This window comes from Suillus subalutaceus, assembly GCF_016647625.1.
Source record: "Suillus subalutaceus strain FC151 chromosome Unknown DFJ58scaffold_3, whole genome shotgun sequence".
Classification (NCBI taxonomy): Eukaryota; Fungi; Basidiomycota; class Agaricomycetes; order Boletales; family Suillaceae; genus Suillus; species Suillus subalutaceus.
This window is the reverse complement of record NW_024540252.1, coordinates 330030-349826: the sequence shown is the minus strand read 5'-3', so window position 1 is coordinate 349826 and position 19797 is coordinate 330030. Positions and strand designations below refer to the sequence as shown.

The 19797-nt window shown below is 48.7% G+C and overlaps 8 protein-coding genes across 8 annotated transcripts; 4 read left to right on the top strand and 4 right to left on the bottom strand.

The window, feature by feature from the left end:
- Positions 1 to 41: 41 nt before the first annotated feature.
- On the top strand, positions 42 to 1163 carry DFJ58DRAFT_740985 (uncharacterized protein). Its single transcript, XM_041387120.1, has 2 exons — positions 42 to 861; positions 915 to 1163. The coding sequence occupies exons 1-2, from the start codon at positions 56 to 58 to the stop codon at positions 1012 to 1014; spliced, it is 906 nt and encodes a 301-aa protein (XP_041250530.1). The 5' UTR covers positions 42 to 55; the 3' UTR covers positions 1015 to 1163.
- On the bottom strand, positions 915 to 3211 carry DFJ58DRAFT_256074 (uncharacterized protein). The gene is made up of 3 exons (XM_041379497.1): positions 1944 to 3211; positions 1674 to 1891; positions 915 to 1624 (listed from the first exon to the last, which is right to left on the bottom strand). Exons 1-3 carry the CDS (start codon positions 2926 to 2928, stop codon positions 1091 to 1093), a joined length of 1737 nt encoding a protein of 578 aa, XP_041250529.1. The 5' UTR covers positions 2929 to 3211; the 3' UTR covers positions 915 to 1090.
- Positions 3212 to 3468: 257 nt separating this feature from the next.
- Positions 3469 to 5524, bottom strand: DFJ58DRAFT_712949 (chaperonin Cpn60/TCP-1 family; the record flags this gene model as incomplete). Its single annotated transcript, XM_041383898.1, has 12 exons — positions 3469 to 3517; positions 3574 to 3685; positions 3735 to 4095; positions 4143 to 4313; positions 4347 to 4400; positions 4451 to 4539; positions 4595 to 4672; positions 4724 to 4799; positions 4847 to 4973; positions 5045 to 5274; positions 5374 to 5442; positions 5498 to 5524. 12 exons carry the CDS (start codon positions 5522 to 5524, stop codon positions 3469 to 3471), a joined length of 1443 nt encoding a protein of 480 aa, XP_041250528.1.
- Positions 5525 to 6436: 912 nt separating this feature from the next.
- Positions 6437 to 7211, top strand: DFJ58DRAFT_756500 (uncharacterized protein). Its single transcript, XM_041388124.1, has 3 exons — positions 6437 to 6530; positions 6583 to 6768; positions 6821 to 7211. Exon 3 carries the CDS (start codon positions 6822 to 6824, stop codon positions 7053 to 7055), a length of 234 nt encoding a protein of 77 aa, XP_041250527.1. The 5' UTR covers positions 6437 to 6530; positions 6583 to 6768; position 6821; the 3' UTR covers positions 7056 to 7211.
- A 2264-nt stretch (positions 7212 to 9475) lies between these two features.
- On the top strand, positions 9476 to 10302 carry DFJ58DRAFT_756489 (uncharacterized protein). The gene is made up of 2 exons (XM_041388123.1): positions 9476 to 10129; positions 10183 to 10302. The coding sequence occupies exon 1, from the start codon at positions 9846 to 9848 to the stop codon at positions 10065 to 10067; it is 222 nt and encodes a 73-aa protein (XP_041250526.1). The 5' UTR covers positions 9476 to 9845; the 3' UTR covers positions 10068 to 10129; positions 10183 to 10302.
- Positions 10303 to 15212: 4910 nt separating this feature from the next.
- DFJ58DRAFT_644400 (uncharacterized protein) lies at positions 15213 to 15497 on the bottom strand (the record flags this gene model as incomplete). The annotated part of the gene is made up of 1 exon (XM_041381399.1): positions 15213 to 15497. A coding segment is annotated over one exon (285 nt), but the record flags the coding sequence as incomplete, so codon positions are not given.
- A 1822-nt stretch (positions 15498 to 17319) lies between these two features.
- On the top strand, positions 17320 to 18594 carry DFJ58DRAFT_650146 (uracil phosphoribosyltransferase-domain-containing protein; the record flags this gene model as incomplete). Its single annotated transcript, XM_041381561.1, has 8 exons — positions 17320 to 17547; positions 17629 to 17697; positions 17762 to 17827; positions 17880 to 17918; positions 17971 to 18022; positions 18074 to 18156; positions 18209 to 18265; positions 18316 to 18594. 8 exons carry the CDS (start codon positions 17320 to 17322, stop codon positions 18592 to 18594), a joined length of 873 nt encoding a protein of 290 aa, XP_041250524.1.
- Positions 18595 to 18715: 121 nt separating this feature from the next.
- DFJ58DRAFT_721293 (uncharacterized protein) lies at positions 18716 to 19557 on the bottom strand (the record flags this gene model as incomplete). The annotated part of the gene is made up of 2 exons (XM_041384792.1): positions 18716 to 19270; positions 19330 to 19557. The coding sequence occupies 2 exons, from the start codon at positions 19555 to 19557 to the stop codon at positions 18716 to 18718; spliced, it is 783 nt and encodes a 260-aa protein (XP_041250523.1).
- Between the last annotated feature and the right edge of the window lie 240 nt (positions 19558 to 19797).

Genomic DNA, 19797 nt, shown 5'->3' with positions numbered 1-19797 from the left:
AGCACCTTCAATTTCTAGCAAGGACAAACAACTCGTCATCCTACCGCTCGGCAGCATGAATATTCCACTAGATGCCGCATGTGCCACGGGGCTTTGCTATCTTTTGGCCCCAGCGGGCTGGCAGCCAGTCACAACAATCGTGCTCATACTTCTGTTCACTAGCCGTAACACTGTGCAGCCTTTCCTGGCAGCTCCAAGTGTTTTGCCCAGATGTGTAGCGCTATCACTTGAGAAGGCCATCGAGCTCTCTATTTTGGAGTATATTGCATGGCTTATCAGCTGCTCAGTTATCCTGTATTCAACTCACTTACTTTGGGAGAAACTCATCATGGTTGTCCCCGTCCTCGCCTTTTCTGGATGCATCATCTCGCGATGGGTAATTCCCCGCCATCGTTGGTCACAAAGCGAGATTCATGTGCCGGCGCGAGATGTATTTGTCAGATTTGGTGACAACCACCCAGATTTACTGTCTTTGGACCACCCGTTATCTAAACTCGTCGTGAATACAAAAAATGAGCTCGCAAAAGCCCATTCCCTCCTTCGCTCTTTTGCTGCTGCCTCTGTGGATATACACGGGCCTCTCGATATTACCTGGGCTGTCCAAAAATACTCCCGCCTCATCAGCAATCGACAGTCACAAATCATTCGGTTCGTGTCTCCTCTGCGATTCAATCCGGCTAGTCCAATCTTCCCCCCTCCTCTTGGCCCGCGCTATGCAATGCTTCATAATGAAGCAGACGTTCTTGAAATCCCATGGCTATCGTCGCACATTCCTAGTGCAATATGGATTGATAGACGATTAGCAAACATGTGGGAAGATGAAAGACGAACTGAACTTCCACCACCCCCGGGGTATAATGGGTATGCCCTCTTTTTGATTTAGGCTGTACAATAAACTTAATGGTGATTCTAAGTCAATGTGATCTTTTCCTCAAAGCCACCATTTGTCATGAGATGTTGAAAGAAATCCTTTTGAACGTCGAGAAGACCGGACACCTTCCAAATGTTGATTAAACTTGTACTGATATCACGGAGGAATATGGATCATGCCCATTGAATATCCCATCATCTATATGGTTGGCGATAGCGATCAGTTGTAGGTATTTGGAGCCCGATAAGATACTGAACTCTCTATACTTCTATATATTTCCCTTGCTTTTCGGATATCATCCTCCGGTGGTGGTTGTTCTACTGGGAGCTCTGCTATAATATTTCTCAGCACCAAAATCATGTCATCATGCGTGACAGGATTTTCCGGGAAAGTGACAGACTTGCTACCATTGGATTTAATTTTCATGGAGCCTGGAGGCGATAGCTTTGAGGCGAGATGTGCAAGACCTGTCACAATAGGCGGATGATTGAAGTAATTTGAAAAGCACGCTCTGCAGGTGAAAGTCCAGTCCTTCACCTGGAATCTCTCCTGAGATATGTCTAGCCGATACGAAGGCATTAGATCTGGCTGCAACCACTTGGGTACCCGGCTGGGTAGTCTCGTGCGTCTTTGGCTATAAGGTCCGATAAAATTGATGCAAATGAAAAGCATGACCCAGAGGAATGATTCCAGATCGTGTCTTCGTCGTGGCGAACAATTCTTGTGCCACAATACTTCTGTTGCTAAGTATTCCTACAAAACCTCTAGTCGCTGAAATAATACAGGTCCTCAGAAGCCTCACCGAGAGTCTGTGAAGACTGATCATCTGGTTTCCAGGATTGTCCATGTGTTTTGCGAATCTCCACCCACGGAGCATCGCTTGCCGTATGGGAGGTGTTCCATCGGAATTCCAAAATGGTATGACATTCTCGTCACTTGGATCATTCACGTTCAGACAGATGGAGTGCGGATTGATGTCATTGTGAAGCAGCTTGTGCGAGAAATACGCAGTACGGTGGGCTATTGTGCACATTTAACATCGTGTCGGACTGTACAATACGTCATTACTCACTTTCTATGCATGATATTATCGCCGAGAAAAACTCCTTGCGGGATGAAAAGTAGGTGATGTCGATGAGATGCTCTACGGTTTGGACGACGCTCTCAACCATCAGATGCCGTGGACCAAAAAGTCTCTTCTCGTGGGTGATCGTACAGTCAACCGTCATAGATCGATGTCCCCCCATTTTTGGTACCCCCTCGAGATTTTTCAGTTCATCCAAAAACTGTGCATGGTCCTGAGGAGCGGCACCGCAATCTGAGATAAATTTCCATTGGAAGGGGCAATTACAAGGGAACAACGATCCGTCGAAGGACCCGAAGACCGGTGGTCTTGTTAGTCTGACGCGCGTGTGGTGACCTGCGCTCTGCCGCAAATGGGTAGCTTTCTGATAATAAGTCGTCTTGATGGATCGGGAGGATACATTGTCTGGTTGAATCGGAGCAGACTCAACGCTGTGATAACACCCTAGATGATAGCTATCAGACGTAGCCAATGTGTCGATGCAGCCAAGGACTGCCCATGGATGGCGATGGATGTGAAATGGGGTGGTCATAAAACCGTATCGATCATACTTGACTAGGTGCACAGTGTTTGATTTCTGGATCGATAGACCAAACAGAAAAGGGCGATCATATCGGGAGAGAGAGGTACTGGCGGTCGATGGAAGAGCACTTTGATCATGTGGGGCGTCATGATCAGATATAAGCTCTGCGATTGCGTGCACCTCATCCATGGCCGATACACCATGAGAGTCATGATTCACGAGAAGTAATACCTGATGCTCGGAGATTTTCACTGATGATTCAGTCGGATGCATGACCCAAATGCGGCGCTTTGGGAGCTTCGTCTCGGAAGCTGGCATTGTGGAAAGTGCTGCATATGACCGTTCTGTCAGGCAGTTCAGGAATAGTAGAGCATCGGAATAGTGGCTGCGATCCGTCCATCGACGCTGATCTCGGTCGTAAAGACCGTCTTCACATATCCTTTCGAACATCACATCAATGTTGGGTTGGCTGATCGCGCTGGATCTGTTCAGAAACTTGGTACAGAGGTGTGTAAGGGTGCCATCCGTTTCATTGTGTGGCGTCCCGAACTCTTTGAGGTAAATAGGGGGGCTGTTCCCATTTGTCGCTGAGCATGGTGAAACCTAGTTTTGTGTTGAGTTCCACGGCAAATAAAATTTTCCTGATCTCACGGGTAATTGACATTTCGCGTCCATAATCGACGAAAAAGGCAGAAGCGGCTTTAGCCTGTATAACTGTCACGATCGATGGATAATGTTTGTCAAAGGACACTCAGAAGCCTCGCGAGTGTCTACACTGTTGCACAAATTTGAAAGGAAATACAGGGGTGGCAGCCACATGCAGCGACCAAAATGAAATTGCTAAATGGAGACAATATGGGGCCGAAGATTGATCAACGCCTGGCACTTTTGAGCGAGTCATAAGTTATAACAATCATTCCGGGCTCTACAGAGACAACTATTAATGATTACCACGAGCATCCCTGTTTACTTCCTGCAATAAATCTCTGGTCATACCGCTTCACGCTTCCGAGGCGTAGCACGTAGAATATCATCCACCCTGTTCACATCCAAGGTCAAAAGAGGGCCTCATTATCCGAAAGGTGCGCTGCATACCGTATTATCATCTCCGCTGCTTCGCTTGCACTGAGGACGACCTGCCGCTTCAGTTTATAGCTTTCCGTAACACCAAGTTGCCTCATCGAACCGATGGTGCCCTGATTCATATCTGAAAATCTTATAAGTTCGGGATCAACTTGAAAAGAATGCAGTCATACCCAGTCCGACATCTGACTGCCCCTCATAATGAGCTGCTCTTAGCCTGGCGACGAGGTCGCTAGAGTCATAGCCAGCGTTGTCCGCAAGGATAGTAGGTATTTGTCTCAGCGCACGGCTAAATGCCTCAGCAGCTATCGCCTTCTTGCCCTTAACCTTCCGCGCGGCCTCCTCCACAGCACAACTCATGAACATCTCAGAACATCCACCGCCCAAGACAATCCGTGTTTCTTTGACTGTCTGCGATAAGACAGAAAGAGCATCATGCAGTGAGCGCTCGGCCTCGTCGACCATCTGATTAGTTGAACCACGTAGCACAACAGTGCAGGCTTCGCCCGCAGCCACGCCAGAGAATTTTATGAGCTGACTTCTGATCAGCGCAGGATCAGTGAGTAAACGATCGCGCCGACATTATCCTCGCCAATGATAATTTCCTCGATAAAGTCGCATTTCCCAAGTTTGACTAGATTTGGTCTGTCGGACGTGCTTGCAATTTCACCACCAGTGACAAGTGATAGCCGCTCAACACCCTCAAAATCGGCGTGCTCAATCACCACAATACCTTTCTCTGCCAAGAGAGACTCAGGGTAATTGTAGATGAGCTACCGGTTGACAAAGCAATTGATACCATGTGCGGCGATCGCGTCTACTTTGGCTTTCATTTTTTCCTGCAGTGCATCGTTAGAAAATTGATGAAGTAATGCAAGCGGGCAAGTACCCGTTCAGCCCGCTCGAGCTCAGCAAGTTTTCCTGTCGAGTCCACTGTTACTCTGGCTCCAAAGACCTTAATCTTATCAGTGTCCATCGCTTTTGAGGGACCGTGCCTCAGTTCCAAATTCACACGAGATGGTCGCACACATACAGGTATTTGCGACCAAGATTTTCGCGTTCTCTATCCGTTTGGGCGAGTTGACAGCATTAGTTTTGTCAAGAATGAAACCTTTGAGTATGCTCGTGAGATAAGCAAGATTGGTCGCGTCTCTCAGCCTACCTTCGTCAAGGTATGAGTCTGTGAGTTTGCCTCCGACCTTCTTGATGATCTGGATGTGCTCTAGATCCGTCGAACCCTCGAAGATAGTCAATACGAGCGTCGAATACAGCAATTAAAACGTACCTTCAATCGAAGCACAGCATCCACTGCTAAGTTGGCAAAGTAATCTTTGTCTTGTGATAATACTTTTGATGACGGGGTCGTACGAGCAATGTTGAAAAGATCCTGGCGAAACTGGGCAGCATCAGAGCTATTTTAGAACGCAAACCAAGTCGTTTCTGTAAGAAATTTCAAAGTGACGCGAAAAACGCGAAAACTCACGCGTGATCGACTGCTGCCTTCTCGAGTGCGGCAAGCGCAGCGATGCTCGCAACCCGGTATCCCTCCACAATTGTCTGAGGATGTATCTTCATAGCAATCAATTTCTCTGCTTCCCTCAGGAGCTCTGCTGCTAGCACGCACACGCTCGTAGTTCCATCTCCGACTTCGTCGTCTTGGATTTTCGAGATATTGACGAGGATCTTGGCTGCTGCATTATCGAGTTGGATGGACTTGAGAATTGTTGCGCCATCGTTAGTCACATTGATATCTCCCGAGGATCCAGATTACAGAATCTTGTTCATGCCCTTTGGCCCAAGCGTTGATTTCACAAGATCGCCAAGGGCGAGGGCGCCGACGAAAGAGGATAGACGGGCATTTTCAGCTTTTTCCTCGGTTGCCTGGATAAAACCTAGTGATGTCGAGCACAATAAGTCATCAACCTACCAGACTTACCTCGTAGCCGAATATGTGCATAGACATGATTGCAGTTTTGGAGTTTGTAAGTAAGTTAAGGTTTTCCTGATGCTGGACAAGTTTATTGAACTCCATCGCGTTCGATTATGTAATACGCATCATAATGTGACGGCGCCAGCCCCCGACTCGCTTATTCCTGGCATGTCTTGTGTCCATCGAAAACGCAAACTGGACTTTTTATTTCATTGTGTTGGCAAATAACTGTTAATCATAGTACTGTCAATGCATAATGCTCTTCGACTCGTAGACACCGTCCATCTTGACTAGCCAAGTGGTCACTGTACGACCACCACTCGCTTTTCTAACTTATGTAATTTGTCGCTTACACCTCCCCATGCAAACAGCTTCTTCATTCTTGGGTTCGCTCTTCCAGAACGCGGTCGATGGCGAAACTTAGGCGCACTTGCATAAATCCAATGTACTATTGTCCGTCTCTATCCACAACCCTACACAGCAAACAATGCAAGTTATTCACCCACATTCCACCCCAATAACATACAAGATCCATCAATTGCTTGATGGATTTACCGTAACGCGCGTTTATATCGGAGTGGCACTGCCCTTACGTACATTATTTCCACTCCTACATCTACTTCTTTTTCTAACTTTTGTATTGAATGACAATTGCCAACAGCTGCAATTCAGCTGACCGGTGCTCATCAAGAACGTGATCATCAATCTTTCATCGCATAATTTGAAGGCTTCCTGTAGTTGTAAGGATGATGTCCGGCAGCCCGGGTCTTCGTCTCTCATTTTGAGGGATGGTGTTGTATTCACCGCACATCAATCATGTATCATGAACCAGGCTGTGACGATTGATGCATCCACATCCCATCAACCACATGCTGCAAATTGAGTGCGATGTGTCTTGTATCGGATTCCGCACTTACCATTTATTGACATCCTTGTAATATTATGGGCCAATGACCAAGGTGGAGGGCGAGACTCGGAAGGTGTGTATATGCTTAGGACGCGAATTATTGATTGAAATGGTTATAGAGGCGAGTAATCGGTCTGCTTCATCCATGTTTTACATATCCAATGTTTCTGACATGTTGACATAGTAAGCTCCCCTCGTTGAATAATCTCGGATGTCCTGTTATGCTCAGGGAGACTGCCGATGTTCATCGAGAATCATCACATAGCAAGTTTTTTCGAAGGCTCGTATCACGCCTAGGCCTTTTTAGACAAAGTTTTGCATAGGTTTTCATTTGAACAAGAGTCTAGGGGTGCGCATTGGCAACTGTGTGGTACGGATGAGCTACTCTCTCAACTCATTCTATTCTGATGACGTGCCAACAGAATGTTGCCGCCTTCGGTCCTTCTTATCCAAATCAACCCTTGGATATGGGCGCTGCTGACGCCCGTCAATCAAGTTTTACGAAATCAGCCTATACAGTTTGAAGAACAACAAATCAAGCTTCATGCAGTCATATCAACGCGACCGAGTCTTCTTTATCCGTGTCCTCTCTCAGCGCCTGTCTTAATCTTGGGACATTGTATCTTTACTGCATATCAATCAGGGATTCCCAACTGAGCCATCTATCTCTGGCTGTACTAACCGATGCCCTGTCAGCGCCCCCACCAACGTCACGATGCAGATCGAAGATTCTGCGCTCATCATTATTGGTAACCTTATGATACGAAGGCCCGATAACCGAGGCAGAGAGCGAGAATGTGTTCATGAAACGACAGATGGCTCGAGGACGAGGAGCACGGATAGTAGACATTGAGATGTGTGCTCGCACACGGGTAGAGCGTAAGTTATCTGTTTGCTTCGTGTGGATATCCCCTATTTTTGACAGTGAATTTTTGATCTGCCCAAACAATTCTCCTTTCATCTTTTGCGGTATTCAAATTTTCCGCGATCAACATTGACGTTGAGCGCCTGGATTGATTTTCCCTTTGGTAAATCGAGGTGGGAACGGACATCATCCCTCGATCTCACTTTGGTGATCCAAGCACTGGGTGGTGGTATATATGCCATTGCCATGCATGTACCAAATTAGCCCATCGCCCACACCCCCATTCTCTACCAATATGACAATAATCTCAAATGATCCCACTTGGTGGTCGGCCATCACTGCACATCGTTTTTCCAGCTATTTTGTAGGTTCGTGGAGAGCAGTCGGATGTTGAAGCTGGTGTCTTAATCTAACCTTGGCTGCGGTTTCGCAGTTGCCTCCTTTGTTGTACTGTCGTATGATTGGGGTGAGCATGATAATATTAAAGGACTGCTGACTTACCAGTATTTTCAGCACTTACACTTGCTCAAGAGGTATGTCAATAGTATGACCGGTGCAGACTGCAGCCATCTCGCTAAGAATAGTTTTATAGGTCGAACTGGTCTGGGTGAGTGGAGTCTCATGTCAGAGGAACAGCCATGAAAATACATTTAATTCTAGAGGCAACGTTGGTCTCTAATGACAGTTCTGTATCTCGGTGTATGTAGCTTGTTTGTCATGGTTGTCATCTCGTGCTGACTTGAAAGTATCCTAGGTGCGCTACCTTGGGATCTTATTTGCTGCGTATGTTCGGAGGACTAAATAATCGGTGTTGTGCTAATCGTCTATCTCTTATAATCAGCCTGAACATAGTGGGTATGTCTCCTTAGTACATCATTCACTATCTTTGCTTCTTCTGACCAATGGCATACTACAGGCAGTGTTCCGACCATCTCGCAGACAGATACAGTGAGTCTTCTGCACAGTTGCCTGCTACTCCTCTCCAATTAACCGTGGTGCCCTGTAGGAGTGAGTACGCTTCTTTATTAACTTTCTGGTTCACTAATGACTGATACGCTGTACTGCCATAGATGTGAGTCGGTTTGGAGTGTGTGCTACCCGATGCTGGTCAATGACTGAATTCCTCAGGCTTGGTTATGTACGTTGTATTCGATTGGACGAATGTTGTGGTATTTGCAATGCTGTGGGGTGAGCTTGGCAATTGCGAGAACTCAGTGATATTGACTTGACTGAAACATGCTGCAAGTCATCATCATCACTCGATTGCATGCCATGTATCAGAGATCCAGAAAGATCCTGATATTTCTCATTGTCACCTTCCTGGCTGTCAACATTTTCGACGGAGTGGTCGGCGTAATGATGACGATACACACTTCAGGGGGTATGTTTGACTGTGGATGACACAAAATATGCCTCTCATTGATGAATACTAGAGGAACTCATTCTCTCCGGCGCCTATCAGTGCTCGATTGGCTACGCGGACGGTGTAATACTTCTGGATTCCATTGCTTGGATACTCTCCATTGTGTGGGAGGCCCTCATACTGTGTCTCGCAGTTTGGATTGCGGTAAAACACTTCCGTGAACTGCGACAACATTCGGCAGGAGGGATTATCGGGGACTGTTTCAAGGTGTTGATCAAAACTCACATGCTTTACTTTGCGAGGTGGGCTCATATTGTGATTATTGTTCCCTTTTCCCACTGAAGGGTCGGACATGGTAGCTTTGTTGTTGTTTCTTGCTTCGAGCTCATTTTGATCTTCTCTCCAACATTCTCAATGGTATGTCGATCTTTTGCTTACCTCTGCATGCGACTACGGTTCATCATTTCTATAGAATCGATTTTCCCTAGAAGTTCAGGCTTTCCTTGGCTTGCTTCAGATTTTGCAGGTCGTGCAGATGTATGTGCTAGGACCCCGCCTGATCCTTAGTATTCGAGAATATCACGCTAAGCTGGTGGCCGGTTCCGACGCAGCAACCGGCATGACCTCAATCGCTTTCCAAGAGCGTGTGCATGTATCGACTGGCAGTAGTGTGTAATGCTTCGTGAAGTTGTCTAGTGTTCTGCAAGGAGAAGAGGGATTTATTCCTGCTTTTGTGATGGTATTAATTAAGTTATTTGATATTCCGGAGTAGATTCCAAGGAGACATAGGTCTGTGTAAAGGCTTCGTCGTAGTATTTAGTTAAGTGATGTGCTATGTGGGGGATGTGATGTGAGACCAGCCCGGCAGCGACATAGTCAACATCACTCTTGAAGAGGCGAGCATCGAGAGCGTGTTGACGAAGGGCTTTGGTTGCAGAAGAGCAATTGTCTTTGGAACGGCGACTCGTGTGGTGCTTATTGGTAGGTTGTGGAATACCATACGTTACATGGTTTTGATTACAAGGCAAATCGTGTTGGCGTGTAAAAGACAGTTTGCAATCAGAGGTTGCTCTGCTGGTATAAAACTAAAACCTGGATCGATACAGAACGCAACAAAAAGTGAACGCGAAGATACCTAACTAAATAGTCACAAAACAAGTACATCATGAGGCTGGCAGATCCTCAGAGACAACATCTTCAATAACAAGCGGTGAGCTAAATGTTATCCGGCGTCCTACTGGTTGTTCTGCCAGTCTTGCGTAACAAACACTGTCTGATTCATTTCCGACGTTTTGATGGGCTATTAGAGGTCTCCGATTCGAGGGCACTGTTGCCATTGACCGGAAACTCATCCGAAGCTCGCTTTCTAGATGTGCCAACATGGAGTACAGCGGTGTTGGGCCCCGAAGAGGGGGAGGGTGGCCGAAGCTTCTGTTGTTGAGTGTTGGGAATTGGGACCGATGGCCGACAACCGTTCATTAGGCTGTGTGTTAAAGGTTCCAACTAAACATGAGAGAGGATTAAAAGAGGTTTCACAAAATGACAAAAAGTCAAACCTGAAGCAAGGCAGTAACCTTTGCAAGTTTTTGCCCTTCGGATAAAATATCAAGACAAGACCGCAGTCCCTTCAAACACCACTGCCGTTCGAGCCAGGAAAGGAGGTGACGATTCCAGAAAATCCGAAATATACGGTTGAGAGTGTCGTCCCATGGATGTGGAGCGCGCGAGATGTGAACAACCCAGTTTTGAGATGCATACTTGAGAGCGTCGGAAGATGATTGACTTCTTTCCTGGGCCTCGTTTGCAAAAGCTATAAAGAGATTCATAGCACGGATGATCTCCCTGTCAGGAACTTCTGGCGATACAGAGGTGAAATGGTCTTGGGGTATCAATGCTAGGAACATTGGAAACATCAGGAAATCCGATAAGCTTTTGAGCTGCAGGATTACCCTGAAGATCGGCAGTAAAGCCAATTCCGGGGAAATGATATAGTTGCTGATTGTTTCCAGCGTACTCGAGAATTGTTCCATAGTCGCCCATACAGATCCCGCAGGAGTGGATTGCCACGCTTGACCGTGGGGCGTCTGGAGCCACTTCCGCCCATCCAGGGTCTGAAGCCAGTTTCGCCCGCTGGCCGGGGTTTGGAGCCAGTCTAGCCCTCTCTGGGTCTGGAGCCAACCTAACCCTCCCTCGGTCTGGAGCCAGTGTCGTCCTCCCTCGGTCTGGAGCCAGTTTAGTCCTCCCTCGGTCTGGAGCCAGTGTCGTTCTCCTTCGGTCTGGAGCCAGTGTCGTCCACTCCGGGTCTGGAGCCAACCTAACCCTCCCTCGGTCTGGAGCCAGTCATACCCTTTCTGGGACTGGAGCCAGTGTCCTCCTCCCTCGGTCAGGAGCCACTCTTGTCCTCTCCAGGGCTGCAGCCAGTTTTGTCCTTCCTCAGTCTCCAACCATTCTGGTCCTCCCTCGGTCTGGAGCCACTCTCGTCCTCCCTTGGTATCCAGCCACTCTCGTCCTCCCTCGGTCTGGAGCCACTCTCGTCCTTCCTCGGTCTGGAGCCAATGTAGTCCTGGCCAGGACTGCAGCCACTCTCGTCCTCCCTCAGTTTGCAGCCACTCTCGTCCTTCCTCGGTCTGCAGCCACTCTCGTCCTTCCTCGGTCAGGAACCGCTTTCGTCCTCTCCAGGTCTGCAGCCAATGTCGCCCTCCTTGGGTCTGCAGCCACTCTCGTCCCCCCTCGGTCTGCAGCCAGTTCTGTCCTTCCTCGGTCTGCGCCCACTCTCGTCCTCCATTGGTCTGGAGCCAGTTTCGTCCTCCCTTTGTCTGGAGCCAGTGTCGTCCTCCCTCGGTCTGCAACCATTCTCGTCCTCTGCAGATTTGCAACCAGTTTTGTCCTCCCTCAGTCTGCAGCCACTCTCGTCCTCCCTCGCTCTGCAGCCACTCTTGTCCTCCCTCGGTGTGCAGCCAGTCGTACCCTTTCTGGGTCTGCGCCCAGTGTCGTCCTCCCTCAGTCTGCAGCCACTCCCGTCCTCTCCAGGTCTGCAGCCACTCCCGTCCCCCCTCGCCTTGCAGCCACTTTCGTCCTCTCCAGGTCTGCGACCACTCTCGTCCTTCCTCGGTCTCCCGCCACTCCCGTCCTTCCTCGGTCTGCAACCAGTTTCGTCCTCCCCAGGTCTGCAGCCAGTTTCGTCCTCCCAAGGTCTGCAGCCAGTTTCTTCCACTCCTGGTCTGCAGCCAGTTTCGTCCTTCCTCGGTCTGCAGCCACTGTCGTCCTCCCCAGGTCTGGAGCCAGTCATACCCTTTCTGGGACTGGAGCCAGTGTCGTCCTCCCTCGGTCTGGAGCCAGTTTGGTCCTCCCTCTGTCTGGAGCCAGTGTCGTCCTCCTTTGGTCTGCAGCCACTCTCGTCCTTCCTCGGTCTGGAGCCACTCTCGTCCTTTCTCGGTCTGGAGCCACTCTCGTCCTACCTCGGTCTGGAGCCACTCTTGTCCTACCTCGGTCTGGAGCCACTCTCGTCCTCCCTCGGTCTGTAGCCACTCTCGTCCTCCGTTTGTCTGCAGCCAATCTCGTCCTCCCAAGGTCTGCAGCCAGTCTCGTCCTCCCAAGGTCTGCAGCCAGTCTCGCCCATCCGTGGTCTGCACCCAGGCATACCCGTCCACGGTCCCCAGCCAATATTGTAAATCTAAACCTCGATCTCCCCGAAGCCATAGCATACAAATGAGAACTGCCAGTGGCTCTGGTGGCCGAACAAGGAAGGATAGTGAATCTCTTAATCGATGGGGGTCCTCAGGTTGCATAGCTTGGCTCTGTTTCTCTAGCTCCGAGAGCGCATCCAAAAGGGCCGTGGTTTCTGAAATATTTTTCATCATCAAGCGAAAAGAGGAAGCAGCAAGTAGGGAGTGGGGTGATGGCATATTGTGTTCGCGTACTTGAGGGAGATTGCAGTTTGAGGGGTCGGAAACATAGTCGCGAATGGACGAGTGATAGATATTCACGGGGTGCGTGCTATCTGCAGGAATATCCACGACGGACCGTAGCTGTATCAGCGTTGTCTGCACATCCCTGCCCAAACCAGAGCCAAGAAGTAACGAGATCTGCGAGATGGGAAGAGGGTCTGCGAGCGCGGCGACGATGGACAAGTGAATGTAAGCCCGCTCTGGGTTGGCACACGTGGAGAGGATACAATCGTATAACTTGTACACCTCCGTTCCTGGTAGCAGTTCGCTCGTTAGCTTCAGCATTAGCTGCAGCCGACTATAGGGATCATCATCTTCATTGTCGACAATGAACTTCATCATCGTAGACGCCACGATGAAACGTCTGCCTGCTCGGCTCGCCAGCTTCGCAAGATCATCCTTCGATGGCTGAGGGAAGTCAGTATGGCGACTTGCCAGCTCTGCGAAGGAATGCTGCAAGAAAATATAGATGTCTTTATCGACATCGGCGCCGTCGAGCGAGATGATGGTAGAAACGCCCTCCCCAGAAGTTTTCACGGGTATTTCGCACAACAACGGCTGCACCTCCTTGTTCTGGAAGGCTTTGCGAATGTGCAATTCCGAGCGACTCGTCAGTAGAATGTGTACGACGGGTAGATCAGGCTCGCGAAGAGCGCGTGCAAGGGAAAGGATGAGATCGGTAAGCTCGGCTTCGGATGTGCATTCATCAAGGGCATCCACCACAAACGTCAGAGGTGGACACCCGCGCAATCTGAGTTGAAGTTTCCGGAGCGGTTGGAGAAAGAGAGCCTCCATCTGGTCGTAGAGAGACTTGTCTGGGTCTAGTAGAGCGGGATTGTCACGGATAGCTTTGTTCACATCCTTCCGGATGCTGGGAAAATTGGTGGCAAGCTGATAGACAAGAGTCATAAAAAAATACCCAGCCGTGCAACGTTTCGTGTGCTTGCGCGAGAAAAAAAAAGTTCCTCCGAGCCGCTTTTCGACGTTCGTCTGCTCTGTCACTTTTAGACCTCTCATCCTCTCAGCTACAGTGAACGCAACGGCAGACTTTCCGACGCCTGCCGTGCCGTGCAGCCAAATAAGTCGATTCTTCTCTGGGTCGTCTAGTACTTCGTATATGTAGGATAGGAGATCCACCCGGGTCCCTTCCAAACATTTCGGGTGGGGCTGACGTTCTCGGGAGTTGTATTCAGCACCGTTTACAGCAACCTGGGACAGCCTCGCCCAAGTTCCTTCGAACGATGGAAGAACTGTCAGAAAGGTCGGCAAGCGAGAGAGAGACAAGAGTGAGAAAAACAGACATTGTTCCTCACTCATTCACGAACGTTGTGATATGCGTGATGAAATGGATAAATTGAAAGTACTAAGTGGGTGTGGTTAGAAATCGTCTGAGCGTTATTTATCTCCAGGGACGACGTACAAAGATTTGAAGGATCTGTTGGAATCAAAGTAAGTTGTCAACTTGGGGTCTGAAAGCGTGATGGAGATGGGATGGGATGGGATGAGATGAGATGGGATGGGATGAATGGATGTTTCAATGTATGGAAAGCTTGCTGGATGGTGGTGGTATACAGTTCAAGAACGAGGGCTGGGCGCTTGTCCGCCTGCAGGAGGCCACGAGGTTGCTGTGCATGCCGTAGTAGGTATAGTACCGTATAAGTATTACATCTTCAGATGTGTTGAAGACTCGAAGCAGAAATACTAAGAGAGATATTCTTGTACAAGTAAAAACCTGTAAATTCTGCAGGGTCTGCGTTCAAATTTGGTTCCGATTTCTACGTCAGATTCTTACCAGCAATATAATTCAAAACACTGCATTTCAGCTTCGCGCTTTATAAGTAGTAGTAGTATAATATATGTACTACCTCAAATGTGCCTTGGTACTTACGAGGCTCAAATTTCTCTTTCAAACCATCCTCAGTCGCATTGAAGAGCCAACAACCGAAGGAGTGTCCATCGATGAAGCTTCAGTGAGGTAAATTTGAAAGTGGCAGATCGAGCCGATACTATCGTTCTACATAGGCCTAGGGCTGAGGTGGAACTAAAAAAATATTTGCTGCGGCAACACCCAGACAAAGATGTCAACAGAGAGGTCAACGCGAAACTCCAGAACACCCCTGATTGTCAAAAAGCCCAAACATGAGCTACGGTAACCGGCAGAGGTGGGAAACCGATCGTGTTTTCGACAAGAGCCCTCCTCCACTAACGCGTTGGAGAGTCAGGGATCCTGTAGGGAAGCAGATAAAAATGGTATGATCATTCAATAGCTGAAACCGCTTCAACATCTTATTCACCACGTCAGGCACTATATCCGACAACATAAAGTGAAAAGATGCACATTAGATCACCCATTTTCAACTCCAACCAGCGAGGACGTACTACCCTGCATGATGAATAGGTCTTCGCGTCGACTCATGTGTCCTTTCGGCCTCACTACACCAAGAAGGACGGGCAGATCCCACAAAACGAAAACATTGAATTGATAAACACATCGGGTGGAAGTACTAACGACCAGTTGAAGATACGTGCGCGATGGAAATAGGATGTCAGCAATGAGATTTGTATGTCCGGAGGGAAAACGTTTGGTCTAAGCCTCCTTCGGTACAAGCAGCAGCTAGCGGAGGGACCGCGTAATCCAAGTGACCAACGATGGGAAGGTTGCGACCATGCCGAACCCGGCGTTTGACCCAGCACTGAAATACCTCATCACTATCGAAGTAGTACTCCGGCGTGTCCATCGCACTCCCGCTGAACCGAAGGTGAAGGCTCAGCTTGGACAACCATTTGCACGTAAACGCAGAGAGGGTGACACTGGTGGGGACGTACGCAGCCCAGAGGTCATTTGTAGAGGGGATGTAGACTTTGATGACCATCATACCATTCTCTGGTGCCCACCGCGACTCTTTTGGGCTCGAGGAAGATGGCTGGATCTCGATAAGGCCACTGCGCTCGCTCAGTGTTCCAGAGGTGATCTGATAGGAAGCTGCTCGGGAGCGACGGTGTTTACCGTGGAAGTGAACGACCGCAGAGGGTTCCAGGCATGGGTAAACAGGTGCTGATTTCACGAGGACCCCGTCCGACTGTGAAGTGGCTCCTGGTGCGGGGTTATGATTTTCACTCTCCTTGCTCGCACCAGGAAGGTCGGACTGCTGACGTCGACAGCTATCTTCGATGAACTCTAGAATAATATTGGAAGCCTGGTTATCAGTCTCGTCTTCGCTCTCCTTTCTGGATTCTGGATAATCTTCGTGAGCCACCTGGAAGGCAGGTAATCGACAAACAGGAGCAGAGAACGCGTCGGTGTACTTGGCGATATCGACGACATGGACACTGTAACGGCGAGCGCCTTGATGAGAAGGGGATGGTCGAGAAGATGAGGTGCGCGGCCAATATCTATTGGGCAGTTCCAAAAAATCTCCTTCACGCACAGAAGCACCAACAGACGTAATCTTGAAGTCGTAAGTTTTCTTAACGAACGTGATGCTGTCGTCAGAGAGATCCTCGAGCGCAATCCTCGGAATGATCGACGTTGAGAGAATATAGGAATGATGTTCAGGGTCCAGAAGGTCAGACTCGTAGAATGACTCCATTTCTGGGATATGCTGGGACTCTTCAATCCTACTTTGAAAGACAGGAAGCGACTGGTTGTGTTCCATCAAATCCGTAGACTGAGTGAAGACAGTGAGCCACAATTTCAGCAACCTATGAAAGTTGGTATACCGCATGAAGATGCCGCAGGCTATCTTCCATTAACATTGTGTGGGTTGTGTCGCTGCAAATATTCGAAAACTCCACCCCAGAAAGACATGCGACAGGGAACAATTCGACTGAGGAATGAAGTTGATGGGGAGCATGGCTTTCGAAATAACAAGGGTCCAAAGCAGCATTGGTAGAAGATACGAGACAGGGTGCAGAGATGTCCCTCGCGAGCCGTCTAGCAGCAAGTCTGGCCGGATCATCAGAATTGTCATAGGTGACGGCAGCAGGGAGAGAGTGATCGCGGAGGCCAGACCTCGGCATTCGGGTCTTATTCCTTGAGCGGTACAGAAATCCAATGGCGGAGAGCGCAACTACAGAGAAACAGAAGGAGCCACCTTTGAGGTAAACATCTTGCGGGATCCCAGAGCCCGGCAGCCCATCTGCGAGGTAGAAGGATGCAAAAGTAGATAAAGGAGCGACTGAAGTAAGATGAGTAGAAGGTATGCTGTGAACATTTCCGACGGCAGGAGCCATGAGAAGAAATGCAAATGAAGGTCATTAATCGTTTGAGAACTGGGGGGGTTCGAGGTCGGCGGCTGACGTCGAAGCAATCACATGAGGCTGACAGCCACTTGGATATCGTTTGTTGCAAGAACTGAGAGTAATTAACAGTGTGCACGAGGCATGGAGGTTTCACTCATACACCAAAGACATACTAGTAGCTGTTTCAAATTGTGAGACATTGCTCTGGGATGCGAATTAAACAAACCTGCAACACGAAACAACCCATCTGCAGGATATTACAGTTTGAGCACTAGTTCAGCGGCATCGTTCTTGGCATGAATGTGTGTATCTTATGTACTGGCATATCATGAGACTCGAGAGTAAATGTACATGTGGGGTCCTTCAAGTTCAACTTGAAACTTGGCTTGGAGTTGCGGAGAATCGCGTGCACGTGACGAGTCACGAGATATGCTCCGTTATCACCGTTAGACTTTATACCACGATCATCCAAGTCAAGCTCTCCATCAGTGCCAACATTAAGCAATGGCAGCATCAACAGCACCAACATCTCAAACGCACCCAGCTGCGCTACCACCATCGGTATTCACTCTCCCCCAAACAGCACAACTCGAGGCCCTGTACACCATCATCCGCGATAAAACCACAAGTCGAGGAGATTTCTTGTTTTACTCTGACCGGATCATTCGTCTACTTGTTGAAGAAAGTTTAAATCATCTACCTGTGATCCCAAAGATAGTGGAGACTCCCACGGTATGTCAGTTCCTTTGGACTGCCTGGGTTGAGGAAGAAGCTGGATCAGTTTCCCCCTATATTGACGTGTTTTTGCTGAAGGGCGCCACATACGAAGGTGTCGGCTTCGAGGGAAAGATATGTGGAGTGTCGATCTTGCGCGCTGGCGAGGTCTGTTGGTCATCATTGTACGAATAGCACATGACCTGACGGTTAGCAATGCTGAACATAACAGGCCATGGAAGCTGGTCTTCGAGAAGTATGCCGTAGTGTGCGCATTGGAAAGATTCTGATTCAACGAGTATGATCATGTATCCGCATCGTCTGATCATAAATAACGACTTTGCAACTAGGATGAGGAGACTGCTCTTCCGAAGCTCTTTTATTCCAAGGTAGACGCCGTGCGCTGCGATGAGCATTGCGTTGACTGCTTTGGAAATTTAGCTTCCTGAAGACATCGCATCCCGATACGTACTTCTCCTTGATCCGATGCTAGGTATGCCGTATTCTTCTTGCGACGCACATTCTTTTGATGAACACTTTGAAGCTACTGGAGGCTCCGCTATGAAGGCAGTTGAGGTTTTGCAGGAGCAAGGCGTTCCAGAAGAGCGAATCATATTCATTAACTTGGTTTGTTTCAATGCGAGTTTCATCCGAAAGCAAGCATTTCATCGTCGTCTAGATTGCTGCACCAGAAGGTTTGAAGAGATTCTGTGGTAGATTCCCATCTTTGCGCGTGGTGAGCAGATATTCGCCAGTAAAATTTGATCAAGTTAATGCATTGTCCAGATTACCGGATGGATAGACAAGTGCCTCAATGAGAAATCTTACATCATTCCAGGTCTGGGTGACTTTGGAGAGCGAAGGTGTGTTTGCTGTGCATGTTGGTACTCATCATCACCTACCGCGGATCTAGATATTGTGAATGAAGAATCGTCACGAGTAACATCAATCATCGCACTTGCCGATGACTGTCATGTAGCATTCAAGTCTTTGATCCGTCATGCCCTTCGCCAATTAGCTGCGTTTTTCCTGGCTGAGCATCTGGCTAAACAGTTGAGCTTGTAGAAGTGATCTTGTTACTATGCCAGTAATCTACTTACAAGTCGTTCGTGATAAATGAACATCTATGCTAGCCGTATGTCATGTAAGAGGAACATCTGCGTACCTCAGTTGGACAGACAAAAGGTTACTCAAAGAGTGATGGTATTAACCTGCTCGCTGCGGAGGAAACCGACAATTCTTCCTCGTTCTCTTTGCCAGCCTTCTTTCTATGCCTTGCATTGTCCGGTACCATCAGTTTGACCGCATGTGCTTTTGGTGTCGGTCGCCAGAACGATGGTGGGATTTGGCGAGGAGTGTTGACGGAAGAAAGATGCCCTCCGTATCCAAGCGGCGTTGTCACGCGGGAGGTCATGGGAGATCCGAAGAGTCCAAGTGTGTGAACAGGTGTTTGATATGTAGGTACTGCCCGCATGTGATTGAAGAGAGCGGGCGCGTTCCGAGTGAATAGAGGAGTATTTTGAATGTCACGGCGAAATAGCGATGTGACTTGAGGCGAAGATTGCGGAAATGCCGACCATGGTGTAGACACTCCGTAAGGGGCTGCGGGGCCGGGCACGGCGGGGGTAGGTCCCAGACACGGAGATTGATTTAGGTGAGTGCTGCGTGGCGGCGTGCGAGGTAAAGCCGCGCCATCCTCTTCTTTCTGTTCATTTTCTACCGGATTTTCCTGAGCGTTGTTCTGTGAATTCCATATTAATATTACCGATATCGCATGTTACGACTGAAGACAATACTGACCTGGCTATTTATCATGTGTTCTACCAAGTCCTCTATCATTGTGACTATGCCTTGAAGCTCCCTCAATGAGTCAGCAAGACTGGCGACGCCCCTCGAGACGATATGGCCGTCAATACCAAGAGAAATGAGGAAGACGCCCGCCCGTGTGAGCAATGTAGTGATCGCTCTCAGGGCATGATTATATGCAGCGACTAGTTTGTTGTTGTCTGATAAAGAGAGTGGTTTCATATTAGCTGTGGGTTGTATAATCTGTGTGCAATCGTCAATGTGGTTGATTGTCAACCGCAGAATAGAGAGCCTATTTACTTGTATTGACGCGTCAGATCACGTGTATTGATTTTGGCAACGATAGGCCGCATGAAACCGATGACCGGTGCCGGTTGACTCAAGATCAGTCTTGGTGGCACTGCCGGATCTGATCCATGCTGTTCTTCAGCGCCCGAACCTATTGTAATATTGATATTGGAA

Coding starts and splice junctions, on each gene's coding strand:
- DFJ58DRAFT_740985 (XM_041387120.1), top strand. CDS start 56: ATGAATATTCCACTAGATGCCGCATGTGCCACGGGGCTTTGCTATCTT. Junction 862..914: donor CCACCCCCGGGGTATAATGG/GTATGCCCTCTT, acceptor GGTGATTCTAAG/TCAATGTGATCTTTTCCTCA.
- DFJ58DRAFT_256074 (XM_041379497.1), bottom strand. CDS start 2,928: ATGTTCGAAAGGATATGTGAAGACGGTCTTTACGACCGAGATCAGCGT. Junction 1,892..1,943: donor GATAATATCATGCATAGAAA/GTGAGTAATGAC, acceptor TGTGCACAATAG/CCCACCGTACTGCGTATTTC. Junction 1,625..1,673: donor TCAGTCTTCACAGACTCTCG/GTGAGGCTTCTG, acceptor GAGGTTTTGTAG/GAATACTTAGCAACAGAAGT.
- DFJ58DRAFT_756500 (XM_041388124.1), top strand. CDS start 6,822: ATGTTGCCGCCTTCGGTCCTTCTTATCCAAATCAACCCTTGGATATGG.
- DFJ58DRAFT_756489 (XM_041388123.1), top strand. CDS start 9,846: ATGTTATCCGGCGTCCTACTGGTTGTTCTGCCAGTCTTGCGTAACAAA.